The 20,880-nt window shown below is 40.8% G+C and overlaps 1 protein-coding gene across 1 annotated transcript in view; it reads left to right on the forward strand.

The window, feature by feature from the left end:
* LOC148038214 (ARM repeat superfamily protein) overlaps positions 1-20,880 on the forward strand; it is a 125,678-nt gene that overhangs the window by 47,768 nt on the left and 57,030 nt on the right. The window contains exon 8 of the mRNA XM_087670041.1: positions 15,422-15,583. Within this exon, the coding sequence (XP_087526167.1) occupies positions 15,422-15,583 (162 nt within the window). The remainder of the gene's footprint in view (positions 1-15,421; positions 15,584-20,880) is intronic.

A 20,880-nucleotide genomic window follows, 5' to 3' on the forward strand; every position in this document is an offset into this window, starting at 1 on the left:
CTGCCACAGTTACATATGCAGATCTTATTTCACTTTTTCAGATACTGGGGATGCTGGCACATTTGGACCACGCGCAATGCTTTTCTCTTTGATTCGGCCTCTAATGTACCGAGACATATTGCCAAGCTTAAAGGGCTCTTGCATTGGCAGCTAGTTCTCATTCGACGCTCCGACTTGCTCCCTCGAGAGGATTTGCATCCCTGGCATATGGCAATTACCTCTGGGTCGTCGCCATGATTGGTGTAACCTTTTTAGTGCATTAGTACAGGGATTTCCCACACGTTGGCCTAGGGCCCTCGTGTCTCTTGTAATCATGTAATCATGTAATCTTGTACCTTTTTTCGTAATTAATACAATTACCTTTTACAAAAAAAAAAGAGAGAGAGCTCTTGCAAGTACACAACAAGCTGAATAGATTGATGTGATAGGGCCTGAATATATAGTCTGGCGTATCCACCTACACCTTTGACCCTTATTAAATGCTAAGTGGTGTAAAAGGTGTTCACACCTAATACACACTTTTGCACACAATAATGTGTGTTCAAACACGGGGATATATAAATCTAACAAATCGTCTCTTCAGGTCATGGGTGGCTAAACTTGTGACACGAAACATATGGAAAAAGGAAAAGGGAAGGTCTTACCTCTAAGAGGCAGTGTCTAATCCTGTACAAAGATTTTGGAAAGGAGATACATAAGTGAGAGTGATGCACCACGAGAAAGATCATGATATGTTCTACCGAAAAGCTCAGGGACCCGAAGTAAGACATGGTTTAGAGGTGCGTGTGCATGGCTCAGAGGCTGATCAAAAGCAAGTGTGGCTCAGAAGCATTGGGCACATGACCAGAGGTAAAATACATGGGTATAGCTTTTGGAATCAAGTTTCAACTCAGAGGCCATGCGGTAAGTGGTTACTACCCCCCTTGAAATATAGTCCCTAATAGAATCATAAAGGAAAATATAAATCTTTTTGGATAAAAATCTGGGGAAAGTATCTCATAGAGCAAGCGTTTGGAAAGCTCTTAACACATGCATTGGCAAGGTCAGTGTCTAATTCCAGAACACATTATTTATTTATTTATGATCTAATTCAAAATGCAGAGAGAGTCTTGAAGCTGTAGTATCTCTAGGAAAAAGAGACCAAGGAATCGTTAGCTAGTGAAATCCATGACTCTAGATAGTAGCCCAAACCCGTCTCTCGAATTGTGCATGTAGATGGCAAAAGGAATGTAGTGGCTGATGCATTGTCTCGTACGTCTCAAATATCGATTGTATCAATCTTGTTTATCACATTGAATTGGATGCCATGAAAGATTAGTATGTTGCTGATTCAGTCTTTGCAAATGTGTATGATCAGCTTTGCAATGGCCGCATAATATGAGCACTTTATGCTTAGAGATGGTTTTTTACGTTTGTGTGTGACAAAGTAGTTGAGGCCTAAGGTGATGACTAAGAGTCATACTCCTTATGCAGGGCATAGAGGTATAGATGCTACCATTAAGGCAATGGAGCTATTTTCTATTAGCTTGCTTTGAGGCACGATATCAAGTAGTTTGTTAGGACATGCATTGTATGATAGGTAAAAGATGCTTTGAGGCACAATATCGAGTAGTTTGTTAGGATACGCATTGTATGATAGGTGGAAGATGCTAGGTTTATTGCAGCCCTTGCTTATTTGTGATAGACCTTGACAGAGCATTGCAATGGATTTCATTTTTTATCTTCCTAGGACACTTATAGGAAATGATGGGATATGGCTTATTATTTGTAGGTTTAGTAAGCAAGCCCATTTCATTCCATTTGAGGAAAAAAATAAAGGCTAATCATATGGTACGATTGTGTATGCAGCATGTGTTTAAGTATTGTGGCATGCCAGAGTAGATCATCAGCGGCGGCAACTGATTAAGATCCTCAAATGACCATTTTTTTTTGAAAGCGATTGTTTAAAAACACGGGTACCACATTAAAATTTTCTCTCCTCTTCCATTTGCAAATATATAGTTAAAGTGAAGAAGCTAATTCCACAACGTTAGATCTTTGAGGTGCTATGTGTTAGATCGTAAGACATAGTGGGAGCAATACTTGCCTTTGGTTGAGTTTGCATATAATAATAAAGTGAATAGTTCCCTAGGCAAGGGGCTAGTTGACATTGTGGAAGGTCCTCAATTGTTGCAACTTTACCTTGATGCTTTTGAACTAGAGCTGACTTTGAATTGGGCTCAATTAGGTTCAACAGAGTAGGGGCCCAGAGTATTGCATGATGCTCAAGGGCATAGTTGCAGGGGTTTCAGAAATAGGCGATATGAAACAGGTTTTCAAAGGTTTCATACGAGTTTCCTAAAATGTAGGAAACCGGTTTCATTCAAGATGAAAATTAGTGAAATTTAAATTACATGTAACTATACTTTTAAGTCACATAGCCACAACAAAATACATATTGAGTGTACCTTTGACGCATTGTATAGAAAATCTAAGTGAACAATATATAGACCAACAATTTACATGCACAATATAGGTATTTCATGATTCATCATCCAGATTTCATGAATATAAAAGAAGAATAATATCATAGTTTAAAATTTCACGAGTATATGAACTATAATCCTTAAATATAGTAATAATAATCCATCTCTTTACAGGACATTAAAATGTTATACATGGACCATGTGACATGTCACATGAATTATGAAAACTGCTACTAAATGTGATCAAACTTCAAATGCATGTCTCTAAAAGGACAATTTGATCCAACATGCAAAATTGTGCTGATTGTAATCTTCAAGGACAAATTTTCAATTCAACCATTTCCTAGGTTTTAGAAATGTCTAGGTGGTTCTAACATTTTCTACTTGAGGAAACACCTTTTTTGGCAACTATGCTTAAGGGGGAGGTAGCACTTTCACTTCTCTAGTGATGGACGGATCTAGTGTATAGTGGATTGCAGATGTATTCAGCATGCATCCAAGGCATAGCACGGGGGAGTTTCGGAAACGGGGGAAACGGAAACGGGAAAAACTGGAGTTTTGGCCAAATTTTGGAAACGGGGAAACGACGTTTCGGATTGTATATTAAAAAAAATACAGTAATATGTGGGTATGTAAATATATCAATGCCTACAACAACAACATATATCCAAATTTCATACAAAACTTTGAGTCTTCATGTCATATGATTGAAATCATGATTCATTACATATTTCACGAGTCACGAGTGAAGATTGAGGAGTCAAGACTGAGGACTCAATGGTTGCAACTCAAGACAGGTTAATATAATTAAGACTCAATTTTCAAAACTTAAGGCAACAAAATGAATTAGAATTTATGACTCATGAATAATCTATGATCTAAAGAGTAGTGAAGACTGACATCAAGAACAATGGAACAAGAATCAAGATGCATAATAAGTGGGATCAAGATACAATGATAGTAACTATGTCATGTGAATAATCTGTCAAAACTCTAAAGTCCAGTGAGACTATACGTATCAACATCAATGAACAACTAGCAACTCTAGTCTGGACTCTGCAATGCTAATCTGACTCATGTATATCATGAGTCATGACTCACGACTCATCTGGACTTTGAGGATCTGTGCACCATCTCCTCGTCCGACTCCGAGGACCGTGATCGAGAAGTTGATGAAGTAGCCTTAGTCTCATCCTCTGACATTGACTCTGACTTTGTCTGTGATGCACGACCACATGTGGCCCTCACTCTAACTCTCCTCTGTGCACGAGTCTCATGCACTGATGCCGATAGCTCCTCATAGAGCATGGAGCTGTAAAGGTGAACTATCTAAGCAAATTAGCAATGTCAAGTGTCAAGGACTCAAGTTTAAAAAGTTAATTATACATAATACTGATCATTACCAATTTACCTGTGAAGGCTCAGGGGACAGAGCGGTCCTCTCTAGAAGCTGGAGATTGCAATGGCAAAACACTAAATGCTCCAGCTGGGCATTTATGAGCTTGTTTCTCTTTTTGGTGTGGAAGAGGGTCCATGTGCTTCAATTTCTCTCAACAGGCACTGAACTATAATCTTGCGAGAGGACCCGAACGGCAATGCGTTTCTATTCAAATTTAAAAGATTGGGGTTAAATAATTGGCAATTGCTAATATGCATGCCACAAAATCAACATTTGAGTGGGCAATAGATTATAGAACTTGTTACCTAGGTTGCATAATACATTAGATAATCAAGATTCAAAATATAAAAGTCACCAGTCACATACCAAAGTAGGAGCACAATTGCTGTATTTCTCCTACCAAGAGACATGCTGAAGGTGTGTTTCTCGAAGCCTAGCTGTGGGTTGGCCAAAATGAAGAGAATGATTGTGGAATGCTAGTAAATCATTCTCTACTCTTCTAATCATATCTATATCATCCCTTGTGAGGCGTCTCATGTACTCCATGAAGCCCTCCTCTAACTCCTCGCTAGTGTACTGCTCCTCGCTACGCCAAAGGGAATACAAGATATGTGCGACAGCATGGATTAGTTTATGGAATCAATCCCATCGTGCATCCACACTGCACGAATCTCATTAACCCTATAGATAAAATATGTTAAAAACTTAGAAGTTAAAATAATGATCAATCATCAAGGAGTCGTTAATATCAAATAGTTACATGTGTAAAAGTTAAAAAAATACTTACCTGTCTTGGGGCAAAAAGCTGTTGCGAATTGAGGCCTCGCCAAATATATCCATATACTCGTATAGAAGCCCCAAAATACTTCCCTCCATATTAGTGATGTGCAATACAGTGTATATAGGAGTGAGACTTTTCACCAATGTCTCTGTCTCAACCCACCAACTCTCATTTAAAATATTGCGTCTAAAAGCAAGAGCCTTTGGAGACTCTCTCTCACTCCACGTGAGCCATTCCTGGCATGCAATGGTCCGTATCAAATTTGGACGGACCCGTATCAACCTCTCCAATATAATAAACATATAATCAAATCTAGTGGTGGAGGGCTTTAATAGCTCAAGTGTGCTATTGGCTCGAAACATACTTGTGACAGATGGTCTTCTCTTCACAAATCTTACCATGCTTGTTACCGCCTTGAAAATGTCATCCACCCAAGATATTTAATCAACATCTTTAATATGCAAGTCAAGGCAATGGGATGCACATGGAGTCCATACTATGCTAGGAAACTCCTCCTCAAGCTTACGTCCCATAGACACACAATTGCTTCCATTATCTGTCACCACCTGCACCACATTTTGGACTGCTATGTCCATGATGACCTGTCGCATGTGCTCCGAAATGAAAGCTCGTGTGATGGTAAGACTTGAGGCAGAGGTATCGATGGCCTTAATGAACATGGTACCTTTACATGAAGATACTAAAACATTGTAAACATTCCTTCGGCACATATCTGACTATCCATCACATAATATTGTGCATCCATATTTCACCCATGTCTCCTTCAAGGGCTCCAATTGAGCCTCAATGGATGCTTTCTCCTTTCGAAGCTCCCGTGTGCGTAATGCATTTGCGGATGGGCCTTTCCACTCACCCCCTATGGGCTTACTATCCTGATTGTCTTCTTCCATTGATGTATAGTGGCCACATCAAAAGGGATAGCATACTGAATAAATAAGCATGTGAGTTCCCTAGTTGCCTCCAGAATTGCTTGCCTCTGAAGTCTTGCATGGACACTTGTACTATACAAGGAGCCCTTTTGCCCACCACTACTAGAAGATGGCAATGGGGTCCTTTTTGCACTTCTTTTTGATGGGCCATTGGCACCTCCAATTTGGCTAGTGCCACTAGGCCCACTAGCCTCTCTTTGCCCCACTTGGGCTTCATTAGCCCGATGTGGTGTTGATTCATCCTTGAGCTCAATACCCAGATGCTTTCGGCGTCAAAGATGGAGACTTACTAGTACTTCTGCTGGCACATTTGCGCAAGGCCTGATGTCTTTGTTGGGAACGCATGCCAAGTGGTCTTTCACGCGCATTATACTCCCCGATTTCTCGAATCCACAATAGTTGCACCGCCACTTCTTGGATCCGCCGGAGCCCTCATATCGCTTGATTGGAATGACGTGTCTCCAATATGGGTCCGGCGCCATGATATGATTAGCCTTTAGAACCTAGGTAATGGATTAAAGGAGGAGGAGAAGAAGAAGAAGAAGGAGAAGAAGAAAGAAGCAGAAGAAGAAGAAGAAGAAGAAGAAGAAGGACGAGGAGAAGGAGAAGAAGAAGAGCTTAGTGGAAGAGGAAGAGGAGGCAGGAGCTCGAGGCGGGAGTTGGAGGTTCCTTAGAGGAGGAGGCAAGAGCTGCTGGAGTGTGCCACGCATGCAAGTTGGGAAGGAGAACGAATTGAATTGCGATCCAGCGCTCGTTAACCACTCCGAAACGGGCCATAGGATCCTGAAACGGTGGTCTCCCATTTCCAACCTGGTCCGAAACAGCCGGTCCGTTTCGGTGCTGAAACGGTGTTTCGGGATACTATGATCCAAGGTACTATGGCTGATAGTATGATTGCCATGTGGTCACTATTCTGTGTACTAGTCACTGCAGTCGATATGAATTTGGATATAGTTTTTACTGTAGCTGTGAAACTATACATTTGGATCAATTTATGATCATCAGGGGTTCCTTACCATGTGCTGGTTTGTAAAGGATCATCATCAATTTTCAGTGGTATTCAGCTGGTTTTATGCACAACAATGTATTTTGTGAATGCCATTGATGATTCAGCTATGGTTTGATTCAGCTATGGTTTATGCCTAGTTTATGTTCTACTATGGTTGCTGGCCAGAATAGTTAAGAAACATTAGTAACGGATGCATCCTATAGATTTCTAGTAGTAGTCTTGGATTCTTTTTGAATTTTATGTTTTGATTATGCTGGCTGGAAATTATCAGCAAGTGTTTGGCAGTAGCATGGTTAAGTAGTAGTGGCCAATACTGTTTTTACTATGATACCTTATGGAAATTCTAGTACAATATCTTTTTTTTGACATTGTAGTGTAATTGAGGATGATTGTAAGGATTTCAAGGGGGAGGTTTGTCATAAGGATGTGAAATTTTGATGCTTTGGTTAGCATCTGATTAAGTTGTTAATCAAATTTGCAATTGTGAGGTGCACATGTGGTGTCCAAGTTAATCAATACACAATGTCGGAGGCCAAGGACTTGGAGAAGTCAATGGTGGGTGTCAAATTCAAAAGTTATAATAAGTTGTATTGGTCATGTATTAGGTGGTACTTGGTGGCAATTGTTGGCCTAGGACAGTTTATTAGCCATTAATGTCAATGATGGCATTAGGAACTAGGCATTAATTGATTAATGAATGCTAGTTCTGGAGCTAATAAAAGCTCAGGACAGCTTGGGTGATAGATTGGTCTAGCCAAATTTAATTATTGGCTAGCACCATTATTTTTTGAGCAAAAATCTTAAAGATTAATTAAATTTCAGAATTAATGTTCTGAAAATGAATTAATTGGGCTGAAAATTGCCGGAAATGGATAAGGAAGGCTCTGCCGCTTGGCAAAACTTGCCTCTCTAAGAGTGGAAAAGCTGTTTTGGGCTAGGGAAGAGAGGTAGAAGCTGATTTTCCAATCATGAGCTATTGAGGAGGAGAGTTTGGCTGCTTGTGACAGCAAATTGGAGGCAAATCCCCTTTAGAATCAAGGGGAAAATTGAATTGAAGACCTGCTGTCCACCTTGGGCAGCAAGGGCATCAGAAATTAAGGGGATTGGAGAGCAGTCTTAGTGCATTTCCAAGCAATTTCAAGACAAACTAAAGAAATACCGTAGAGGACATCAATTTTTGTGGTGAATCTGGTGTCCATTTCCTAGATTGATTGGTAACAATTTCATTTCAGTTTATGTGAATTTCATGCTGGTTGTAATCAATGTTTAATTGGGTCATTACCACCCTCTTCTTGAAAGGAAGGCTGATCACACATACACACACACACAAAAAGGCTACTTATTTGGGGGCCTCTCCCATTGCTCTACATGCTCACAAGATCTCACAATGTCGATTTTTGCACTACCTGTGCTGAGACACCAATTTATCTCTTCTTCTCCTACTCGGTGTAGCGAGACATATTTGGGAGCTTTGTTTTGCATGTGTGGACCTCTGTGACTTGCTAGTGGATGCTAGTCCATTCTTGGGTCTTGGATAAGAAGCCTCCTTTGTCATCCATGTAGTCAAATCATCCCTGCCTCTTGCAATTTCTTAGATGGATAGTTATCAGGCACATTTGGCATACCCTAATGCATTATTTTGTTATTTTTTCATTCAGCCTTGGGTATCTATGGCCGTGTGGCCTGTGTTCAAGGATTACTATTATGGCAGATTTCTTCCATGGTTTTGGAGGACTTGGTCCTTCTAACATGGTTGCTCCTTGGTTTATTGTTTGCTTTACTTTTATGGTTTTTTAAATGGCTGGCTGGAAGGCCTAATGTAAATACTTTCATTTAATTTAAGCTTCTTCACGAGAGAGAGAAAGAAAGAAAGAAAGAAAGTTATATTAACGTGTACGAAAGGCCAAGTTGGCCTATGAGACCAAAATGTTACATACAAAATGTTTGGGAAACTTTCCAGGTCCTAGTAAAGCTACCATCTAATGCAATGATAAACTAATTGAGTAGGTACAAAATGGTATACAGGTTGGGTACAATTCATATGTGTTCCAAGTATGGTGTGGAATTGCTGATGGAGCTTGGTCATCCTAAAATGTCCCACATGGGTCTATCTAACATGGCATAGTGAGTGATCTAGAGCGTTATCATGTTGGTGAGAAATGATCGCAATTTGCCATGATCTTCTAGTAGTTAGAACAGTTCATGCACCCCTGGACTGTTCATGCCATGAAGCCCTATCAACTCAAAGAATCAAAGTGAAACATTAAGAATGATAAATTAAAAGAATAAAAACAATAACATTATAAACGAATGAAATTAAACATTAAAAGGATAGAAACAATGGTATTAAAAACGGCCTATATGAAACATTAAAAACAAAAAATGAAGAACGTCAAATGTTAGCACTTAAGTTAGCCACATTTAAAGAAGCCGTTTCGGGCATGTGGTAAAAATAGGTGAGCAAGAAACATTTCCCCAATTTGAAACGCCACGTGGCTCCTAGAAGGGGAAATGATTGACTGGGGAAATGCGTTTTGGGCATGTCTCCTCACATTTTGGCATTGAAAAATGACAATTAGCAATGGAGAAGTGAAAAGATAGACAATGAGAGTGTATTGAAACAAAAGAGTAGAGTGTACTTGCTAAATTGAAGGAATGAGAATGAAAGGTACAAGATAGATCTAAGATAGACCTAGCTTTAACTCAACTAGAGTTAACTGACTCTAACTTGTTACTCTAACAGTGGTGACACAACTTTTAACTTTAGTTGTATTCATACTAAGAACTAAAGACTAAAGCTTTGGGCATTGCCCATAGAATTGACAAAGTCTAACACCCCCCTACAACGCCAATGTGGTAAAGTATAGGAACGATCAATCACCAAAGGGTCGCAAGTTTAAGGACTTGCGAAAAGCCTCAAACTTCTCATGGGGTAGTGACTTTGTGAAAATATCTACAACATTTTCCTATGTAGGAAAATATATCAAGTTGATCTCTCCTACATGGTAACTCTCTGACATAATGGCGATGCACCTCAATATGTATTGTATGAGCATGAAACATAGGATTTCGTGCCACTGAAGGCCATCTCTTGGTTAGCCATGAAATGCATGAATAGCCTAGAAAGAAACAGTGTCCACTAGTAGACAGCCTAGTGTTTGCATCACCAGCCCAATTTGAATCACTGTAAGCCTATAATTGCAAGGCTCCTCGGGAAATAATAATGCATGTGATTGAGTACCTTGCAAGTATCTAAAGATCCGCTTGCAAATGTATAGTCCGTGGGCTATGCATATACTTGCTCACCTGAGATACTGTATATTGAATGTCAGGGTGTGTGTTGCAAATATAAATAAGATAGCCAACAACCTGGCTGTAAATTGCAACATTTGACATCTCTTCACCATCATGCATAGATAGTTTTAAGCCTGGCTCCATGGGAGTGCACATAGGTTTGTAATCTTGCATATTAAACCTATGTAACAACTTATCCACATATTGTGACTGTGACACGATTATATCATGCTGATTTTGGGTGAATTGAATCCCCAAGTAATAGTGTAGACAGCCATATTGATATAGCAAATGCATGTTTTAATTCAGCCTTGAAATCTGTAATTTTTGCTTCTGAAGGTCCAGTGAGCAGCATGCCATTCACATAAAGAATGATAATCAGTAACTCCCCCCCCTTCATTCTTAATGTATAGAGTGGGAGCAATTGGACTGTTTTTGAACCTTTGCTTGCCAAATATACATCAATTTTAGAGTACCATGCACGAGGATTCTGTTTGAGACCATAAAGATCTTTGTTTAGCTTGCATACCATGTGCTCTTTCCCCTTAACCACAAACCCCAGAGGTTGTGACATATAAACATCCTCATGCAAATCCCCATTTAAGAATGCTGTCTTAATGGCCAATTGATGTACCTTCTAACCATAATTTGTAGCCATAGCAATTACACATCTCACTGTACTCATACGGGATGTAGGAGCCAAAATCTCTTTATAATCTATGCCCTTCTTTTGTGCATAGCCTTTTGCTACCAACCATGCTTTGTACCTGTCAATGGTACCATCAGCCTTGTGTTTGAGTTTAAAAACCCATTTTGTGCCAATGGCCTTCTTGCCAAGTGGTAAATCCACCAGATCCCATGTAGAGTTAGTGGCAATAGATTCTAACTCATCTTGCTTGGCCTGCATCCAATGTAAATCTTTTTGAACTTCGTCCAAGGAAGTGGGCTGATCATCATGCAATAGTGAGCTTATAAATACATGCTCATTACAATCTACTTCCATAAAATCAGCCAAATGGGCTCCCTTTGCATCATGTGTGGCATGTCTAGCAGCCCTTCTAGTGTGTTGAGATAGAGGAGCATCCATTTTACTCTCTTGGGGAGTTGGTAATAGCCATCTCAGGACTATTTTTGTTGCCTTTATAGTAGCCCTTTCAAGCTATAGTGCTTCTTCCACTGCATGTGGCAAACCATCATCAATACCCTAGTGTTGAGGCGCATATGGTGCAGCCACAGCTTGCCGTATTATGTCTGTTCGGCCATTTATAGTAGGTACGGACTCCAAAGAAAGTGACAAGAGACCCTCAAAAGCATCACCAATGTCATGGGTGGCTGGCATTTGAAATTGATCATGTGAAAATGCAGCATTTTCAGCAAATATGACATCTCTATTGACAAAAACTTTCTTTTTGCGCGGGTTATACAAACGATAGCCTTTGCTTTCTGAACTGTAGCTAGTAAATATGCATTTAACAGCCTTGTCATTAAGCTTTCCACCCCGAAGCTCTTTTCGAATATGTACATAGGCTATGCAACCAAACACTCGAAAGTAGTCAACCTTGGGTTTCTTGCCATGCCAAGCTTCAAATGGGGCGATCATTTTTAGTGCCTTAGTGGGTGCACGATTGAACACATGATTTGCATGCTGAAGGTTTTCTAACCAAAATTTATGTGGCAACTGCTTGCTTTTGATCATACAACAAGACATCTCCATAAGAGTGTGATTCTTCATTTCAGCAATACCATTTTGTTGAGGAGTCATTCTAATAATGGCTTGATGCATAATGCCATGATTAAACAAATATATCTCAAAAGCTTGAGACATGTACTCGCCCTCTCTATCTGTCCCAAGTGTTTGCACTTTCAATCCAATTTCAGCCTCAAGCTTTGCAACAAGATGTTTAAAATGCATGAACACATCAGATTTTGCTTTCAGTCCATAGACCCATGTATACCAAGAGTAGTTATCACTAAATGTAACAAAGTAAAGATGACCTCTAAGTGCTTGCATCCCCATGGGACCACAAATATCAAAGTGAAAGTTCCGGACAGCACGCAGTGCACCATCCTTTTTGAAGGCAAATTCATGCATCTTGCCCAAACTACATCCCTCGCATGTATGAGGATGTGGAGTCTCCACTAGAGGCAATGCATCTACCATATGACACCTTTGAAGGGGTCATCGAACTCCGAAAACTCATATGTCCATAGCAGGCATGCCATTGCTTTGCATTTTGCATAGCGGGCGATAGAGCAGTGATTGCCAAAGCATCATGAGACTATGCACCATAGGTATCCAACAAAAACAAATCCTTATATAGGGGGTTGAAGATAGCTTGAGTGCATAATGCATATCCCTGTTTCTGACAATGCATTTGTTATCCTCAAAGATGACCTAAAAGCCATGCTTGTTGAAAGGATAGATAGACAACAAGTCTTTTGTAATGCTAGGCACAAACAAGACATCTAGAAGGATGAAGTCAAAACCATCTACAACAGTAATAGTGACTGTCCCAATGCCACAAACATCATAACTATTGTTGTTTGCACATGTAACATACTTCCCAATAGGAGCTGAATGCAAAGAGGAAAACAAACACTTCTTAGAAGTGATGTGCTTTGAAGCTTCACTGTCCAAATATCATGTTTGTTGCATTTCAACAACATTAAATGCTGAATCAACCATTGAAGAATCATAATTGCAAGCTAGAAGTGCATAGTCCTCCTCCACAAAGTTGAATGAAGTATCACCATTAGTAGATTTGCTGGCTGATGTCTCTTGGATGGCCAAACCTGAGTCCTTTTGCTTCTCTTTGGCTAATCTTTTATGGCATTCCTCAATATAAAGACCTGGCTTCTTGCAATAATGACATTTCTCCTTCTTTTTAGACTTTTCTATGTTTTCGGCAGTCTTATTTGATGGCTAATCACCCTTTTGTTGATTTTTTGCATTTTTCTTGACTTTTCCTTTGCCTTTGAACTTGGAAAGCACAGCCACATCTCTTGAATGCAATGCAGCATTTTTCCGAGTCTATTCCTCTTGCAACAAGAGACCTTCCAACTCCACAAATGTAAGGAGCTGTTGCACCACAACACCCCCTCCCCCCTCCCCCCCCCCCTACAAAACACCCACCTACCCCACCTTTTCCCTCAAAAACAACATCAAAGAGGTGTGGAAACCAAGATTTGACTCTAGAAGAGAGTTCAGTGTGATGTTTACCAATTCATCATCTTGAATGCTTTTATCCACATTGAACTGTTGCTCGTGCAAATCCTATATGTGAGTAAGGTGATCTGTCATGCTATCACCCTCATCCATGTTCACATTGGCCAACTTTCTTCAAAGATAAGATATTTTGGCCTCGTTACATGCTGCAAACATATGTTGAAGTACATCCCATGCCGATTTTGAGGTCTTACAATTTGATCCAATTCACACAAATGCCAAAGTGTGCCCAATTACACCCAATTTAGCATCCAACCAAGGAATAACAGCAATGCATTGCTGTTCCACACCTGCCTCGTAATGCGTGCCCTCAAAAGTACAAATTATAGTAATGTAATGCCGATTCTTACCAAAATTTCTGAATTTATCAATTTGACTGTAACAGCAATTATATGCTGTTGTACCACTTGTTTGGTGCGTGTCTGTCTTTGTCTCCTCCTCCATCTAGGCAGCTTGTCTCCTCTACTATTCTCTCTCACTCCTATGGGGCAAGGGTCGTCCCCCCTCATCTTGAAAGGTGGCTCTGCCGGGCCTCAAACACGTCTCCTCTAACGCATCTGTTACAAGTAGTCCACTATCTTGTAGGTGAAACACTGCTCTGGGGGGTCAATGTAGCATGAATCCCCCATGCACAGAGGGGTTCTGGATGGCCCAAGGAAGAGAGTGTAGTGAAGAACTCAGGACCATGACCCTAATAGATGGTGCTGAGTGTGCCACTCTGCAACTGACCCTGCAAAGGTCCTTTCCCTATGGATGATGTGCCCAAAAGATCCACCGATTTGAGCAATGTGGGGCAAGATGTAGTAGTCGAGGCCAAGAAAATGAATTGTGATAGTTTTACAATCCTCGAGCATGGAGTAATCCTTGCCCTTAGTCCACTTGGTGAAGAAGGCCATTGTTGTGTGACATCCAATGGGCTGGTGGCAACTGCCACTTGGAATTGCTCTGGTGTACTGAAGCTGACTCTAAAGCATCTGTTCCCTAGGAGGGTTACTATTGTGACCCTTGCAAAGGTGCTTGGGAGAGCTGCTTGTATCCTATCTTTCATTAAGTGTGCTAGTGGTCTGTAACTGACCAGCTGGCACGCCATAGATGGCATCTCCAAGGCTGCCGTTCTCTCTGTAATTTCGAGATCCAGACCTGGTCAAACCTGATCAATGGGTAATTATCGGCTATGTGGACTGTGGGTGCTGCACTAGAGTCTCCTAGGAGGGAAGAGGAACTGGTTACTATCTCATGAGTCAAGTTTTCTCTCCTTGTTGCTGTCGATCTCTTCTGTTGCTGAATCTTCTGCACTCTGCTGGTCTTGTGCTGCTGCTTGTGAGGAAGAAAGGGGAGTGGCCATTACTTGAAAAGACATGGCTAACATGGTGAGAGTGGAAGCCATGATGGCATATGAGGTTGTCAGGAAGCTGGTGGGAGATGTCAGGCAGGCAGAAAGAGGAGGGCAGGGGCTGTCATGCAAAAGACTGGGAAAAGTAAGCGAGGTGGAGAAGGGGGCAGGCAGAGCTAGAGCAGTAGGCGAGGAAGGAGAGATGAGAGGTTGTAAGTGTGTGACCATTGCAAAACAGATCCTGGTAAGGCAGAGGATGGGTGGAGCTGGTGGGCAGTTGCTGGGTGGAAGCCAGTAGCAAGGTGCAGGCAAGCAGGCATGGTCAAACTAGCATGTAGTGTGGCAGGAGCAGCCTGTCATGTGTGATTTGACCCAAATCCTGCCTAGGCTGAAGTCCATGGAACTGGGATCCTACCATAGATTAGAATCAAGAAAAGTGAATGCAACATACTCTTAAGCCCATTTCCAATGTTTGTTTATTAAAAAAAAACAACCTCACCTCATAGCCATGGAGGGATTTGTGAAGGTGCCCTCTTGTATGGACTGTACAGCAACATCAAGGCAAACTTGTTAATGATAGGCTTTAGTGTATCATTAGAGAGCATCATGTAGCTCTTCATTTTCTCCCTCATGTATCAAGCCCTTAGTCTCTGTTTCGCTATCAACAACCCATCTCTAGCGATGGAGGGCACATCTTGGAGACATAGAAAATGCCCAAATAAAAAAATTGCAATCAACTAAGCATTACAGCAAGAATATCTTTATAGAGTGAGAGCAGCAGAGCATATGCTTTTTGAAAGCTGAAATGAACTCTTATGAATAATATTATAAGTTTAAGAAAGGGATACAGGCATTTGAACTCTGTTTAAGACCTTTTGGTATGCAAGCAAGCTGAGGTGTATATCTTTTTCTGTTTTCCTCTTCGAATATGTGGATGAACTTGAAATGTGACGGCTATTTTCAGGTCAGGATTCGCATTTTTTCCATGATTGCTCAGTTGCTAGGGCAGTCAAAAGAGGCTGATTGTGCCATTAAGACTTCAGGCATCCTTGAAGTTTTGGCAGTAGAATTGAGGAATACAAACGATGTACTAGTGCAAATGAATGCCCTTGAACTGCTTTATGAGGTATGGAACATTGAAGCTGCTACATGCTTTAACCTTACTCTAAAATTTGTTGGAATCTGTTTTTCTTTTATTGGATTGTTCTTGTTAACTTTTCTCCAATATCCAAGAGGCCTCTTAGATTTAATATCGATATACTTATACCATTCTTGTCCGGGTTTCATAATCAATACTTCAAATACCTAAATACAACTACTTTAATGACACTCTAGGGATCTTTCATATTCTTATCCGGCTCTCTTTCTGTTCATTCTTCATTTTTTCCATTAAGGAAAAATGTTCTGTCCATTACACCTCAGCTGAGCAGCTAAGCCAACTACATAGATCTTCAAGATTCAATGAAAGAAACCAAGTCTATGAAAAGGTGCAACTAGAAAATCCCTAAGGATGGGGATTCTCAAGGGGAATGTCTTGTACAATGGGCTGAATAGAAAGCCAATCTGGTGGGCTGCAACAAGGTCTCCACTTGAAGAAAGTTCCTGTATCTTAAACAGCTATGAAGGCTTTTCCTCCTCCTTTGCAATGTCTCCCATCCACTTATGAGAGTACAAATGATCGCTGACCATATCTGAGACAGTCTGTGATATTGGTGTGATTTGCTGGTGTATCTGTCCAAACGAACCAAGTGATAATGTTAGCAATCATCTCTGGTTTGTGGCAAATCTTGCTATGTGTGCATTGCCGTCAAAGACTATTTTACCTGTTTATTTGGACACTGTTTAACTGCTTGGCAAATTTGCTCAGATTTGAAACACTTTCATGTGTAACATTTTTGTGCTTCTTCAAAATATTTCTTTGTTTGAGGGTATAGATTGGCTTGGAAAAAAGGGAGCATTTGAAATATTCGTAGACCTTCATCTTCTTTTGATTGATGCCATGTCTGCTGCTGCTGCTGTCCTCCTTTAGGCCCTCAATATTGCCCTTGATCAGCAGGTCTCTCTTCAACATTCTTTTGGAATGAGGTAGCACCATTGTGTTCTATCTCCATTGTGTCAGCAAAGTCTATGAGTTCCTGGATATTGGAGTCATGATGGTGATGGAGAGTAGTCTGTTTGAAATGCAAACTACCTCAGAATTCATCAGCTTTTTGGAGCTACTGATTTCCTTAACTTGATGAACTGTCAAGAGAAACTCCCAAAATCTCTTTGTTTAGCCACTAAACGTCTTGTTCTTTCATGCCTGTCCCATCTTGCATCTCGTGTGAAATGGGCTTAGTGAGAAGTTGGACCTTCAACAAGCAAATGAGGGGTCTTTAGGACCTATGATCATATGTCCAAACCATGGCTACCAAGTGTGGCCTAGATTGGTCAAATGAAGAGTTGTAATCTTAATCTTTTCTTTTTCATTATAGTTATCATGACCGTATACATTATTTGGAATTCACAAATATACTTTAAAAGAAGATCAACACTATGGGAACCATCATACTTACTAAGTTAACTTTTGGCCATTAATTTATTCAATTTAAGTGTCCCAACCTGAAACTTTGGCCAACGCTCAAATTCACAAAATGAAATGGAGCATTTTGGTTCACCCAAGTTGAATTCATTAAATATGCACACAACTTATACATTAGTTAATTCACTATTCATTCATAGAATCTTAGCAACTAATGGCTTGTCTCTGTCTGGCACAACTCATGCAATGCCTTGGACCCACCCAAAGAGCCAGAGATAAATCATGTCCCTGTGCATGGACTCCATTTTGTAAACCAAGGAACTTGGAAATGTATTCCATAAGGACGACTATTACCATTCCTGTTCCACAAATATAGATATGTCATGAAGCTATCTTAGTTTGTATATTGGTGAAATACTAAACTTAAATCACTTCTCAATCATGTTAGAATGTTGTGCAATGCTATTTGAAATAGTTAAATGATTGGCATAGTAGTTTTCTATGAAGGTCTTCATGTGCAACCAGTAAAACTACTTGCTAACCATTGCCAAAGTTTGGTGTATGCTAAAATTTACTTGTGTGGATATCCTTGTAAACAAGCAAACCTACTTTTCCTACTTTGAATAGCAATCCAATCTTGAGAAGTATTCCCCCCATCTCTGTCAATAGCCAACTTAGAGATGATCAAATTCCCCTAAGATTTGCAGGCTCGAGTTTATCATGTATTTGTTACCCTTGTGGTAGTAAATCTGAAAGTTGAACTCCTTCATTGGCTGTGGCCAGAGTTTCTTATAGCTTGAAGGTTGGGTTGATCACAAAGGAATTTCAACAAGTTGTACTCAATCCAAATAAATAATTGGGCACCATATAAACGATGACACCAAGTTTAAGTGTGTGGATGATTGCCAAGAGGCGCTTCTCTTATGTCGTATAGACCATCTAGGTATCATTGAGCTTATGCTCTCGTGCAATAAATGGGCTCTCTTGACTCAAGGTGGCACCTAAGGTAGTCACTCACATTTGTACAAACCTTCGAAGGTTTCTTCAAATGGACAGTTTACAACATCATATCTGTAACCAGCTGTTTCAATGTTTGGAAACATTGATTGAGATCACCATTCTAGAGGATAGGACCAACATGCATGTGTTTTTACTTCAAATATCCCTAAGCAAGTAAGTTAATGGTTTGGCAACCTTTGCATAGTCCTTTATGAACTTTCGAGATTGTGAAATCCAAAAATGATATCATCTTACTAATTTTTTAGAGTGTGGGTCATTCAAGCAGCACTCTCATATTTTGGGATCAATCCTATTGCCATTGCTTAGATGACATGTCAAAGGTACAATAAATCTATGGAAAAGAAGTAGAGACTTAATGATGAGTAGTTCTTGGAGACTTGTCTCCTTGACTTAGTGTTGAAGTGTTGTTGAGGTTTTTTGTGTGCTTGTAAATTTCGTCCAATGAATGATGGGGTTTGGCAACACTTCCTTTTCAAGCTTTGGTAGGGGCAACCCAAACAACACATAGAGGAGTGCTCGAGTGTTTCCCAAGGCCTTTGTTATATAAGTTCCTTGGACATTTGTGAATATGCATCTTATGTCTCCTCTCCCATGTTAATCTCAAACAACTTCTTGAAGCTTTTGATCCAATGTTTAGTTATAAATCATTTTTAAAAGGTGGATTAAAATTCGGTCCAGTTTTAGGCTTGGGGCATAGCTGCACCCCATACCACCAGCTCACACCATCCTAGTGTGTGAACCTAATTGTGTATGGGCCTGGTAAGATGTGCTGCAAATGAGCCCTTGAATCCTATTTTGTGTGACCCCTTAATGGCACTAGGCACATTCAGACCTAATTACTAAGCGATCCAAGGCTATGTTGTGAGTGTTCATTCTAGACATCCAACATTGTAAACAGATGCCCTTATTATGACAACCATTTGTTTATCTTAGAAGATCTATGACAAATGTTATGACAGAAATAGATAGTCTAATTTATACTGGTCATCATGGTATATTTGCTACTATAGGGTCATGGTAGAGATATTTCTATTGGTCTAATCTAAGATGTGCTCTTGAAGCCTTTGTCAAAGACTTTGGACATTGTATCAATGTTGCCTATTGTTTTGCCATCATCAACAATGGCATTTTCTTAGGGAATCTCACTATTTATAGCCTATGTCTCCACCTTGTGTGTTTTGGGGCTACGGATTGAAAAGAAAGACATTCAAATGTTGAAGGGATGCTGTAGATTTCATTGATTTTTTCAGGAGGGGTTTGTGCAATCAGCCTTCCTTCTCCAAGAGGGTTGTAATGACTTGATTAATCAACAATTACAGCAAGTAAATAATCACATAAATTGAAATGTGCCATTTACCACTTAATCTTGGACAATGGACAGCCTGTTGGCCCCAAATCTAGTGCCTCTCATGGTATTTCTTTATCTTGAGTTGCAAATGGATGGAGTACAAATAAGACTCTCTAATCTTCTCCACTAACCCAAGTGCCTCTTGCTTTCATAAATGACCAGCAAACCTTCAAACCAATTTACCCCTTGGTTTGGATTGGCCTTGAATTGTGCTCCTTGGGCGACAAATTCAGCCCCAAATGTTGCTACCTGAATGACCACTGAATATCTAAGACAAAGGTTATGAAATATATAGATAGTATAACTTACGCTTGTCATCATGATATACTTGGTACTATGGAGTCATGGAATAGATGTTTCTACTGGCCTAGTCTAAGATGTGATCTCGAAGCCTTTGTCAAAGAATGTAGATATTTAATGATTGCTGCCTTTTGTTTCATCCTCATCAACAATGGCCATTTTTTGGGGAAATCTCATTGTTTGCAGTCTACACCTCCACCTCAAGTTGCCGTGGGATAAGGATTGAAGAGCAAAAGGCATGTTGACATTTCCTTTTTCTAACGAAAAGCATCTTATAGCTGTCCCCTCCCTCTCTTTGGCTAGCACAGATAGCATTTTGGACATGTGGCAATGTAAGATATGTTTCTCCAAGCTCCAATTGCTCATAAAAAAGAAATGTCTTCCCCCCCCCCGCATGCACCCCTTTCACCTTGTGGCTCCGCCCGCTTGCACCCCATTTGCATTGCCCCCTCCCCTCCCCGCCCTGGTATCTCTCCCGCGCTGCTCCAGGCGGATGATTCAGGCTCACCACACTCCGCGACGCCAGTTTGACGCCCTAGGCACCCGCTGGCCTCACCCTGCAGCTCCAGGCCCCCCACCCGTGCTCCAGCTTGACGTAATCACCCGTGGTGCTCAGTGCCTCCATCGTCATCAGAAAATAGATCCCCCTCGTCCTCGCTATCACACCTCCCTCCCACCCTCGTTGCTCCCTCCACTTGCAATAACACCCCCTCCTCTAGCAGTACAACAGTGTGATTGGTAGGTTCTCTGAAGGGATGCGTAATGGAAACCTCTGGTCAGACGCTGGTGCATTCTGCGAGTGCCCCCCAGTCAAATACCTTGCACGTCGTGCTCTCTGAGGAACAACTCTTAGCAGTCCGTCCCACAGAGTTGGAGCTAAAAAGGAACAGTGATATTTGGTCAGATTGTAGGACGCTCCCCATCCAAGGCTCAGCTTTGAGATTGGCTTCACTCCACGTTGTGCATTGGCACAGGGCAAATGGTGGAGGCGATTCTCATGGGGCAAGGGATCTTCATGGTACGACTCACCTCAGCGCGCGTAGCCCGTGAGTTAGTGGCCAGTTCACCCTATGCTTCCACGAAGGGGGTTATGTATATGGTCCCTTGGTACAGTGGAGGCATTTGCACTCCACAACAGTTTCCTTAGACACCCGGTTATCCTACTCTTCCTCGGATTGGTGATACAGTATCGCCAGCTTGTGGAAAACTTTGGATGGCTCTTCGGCACTGTCCT

The sequence above is a fragment of the Lygodium microphyllum genome, chromosome 3 (genome assembly GCF_053477565.2).
Source record: "Lygodium microphyllum isolate KBCC chromosome 3, Lygodium_microphyllum_v1.1.10, whole genome shotgun sequence".
NCBI lineage: Eukaryota > Viridiplantae > Streptophyta > Polypodiopsida > Schizaeales > Lygodiaceae > Lygodium > Lygodium microphyllum.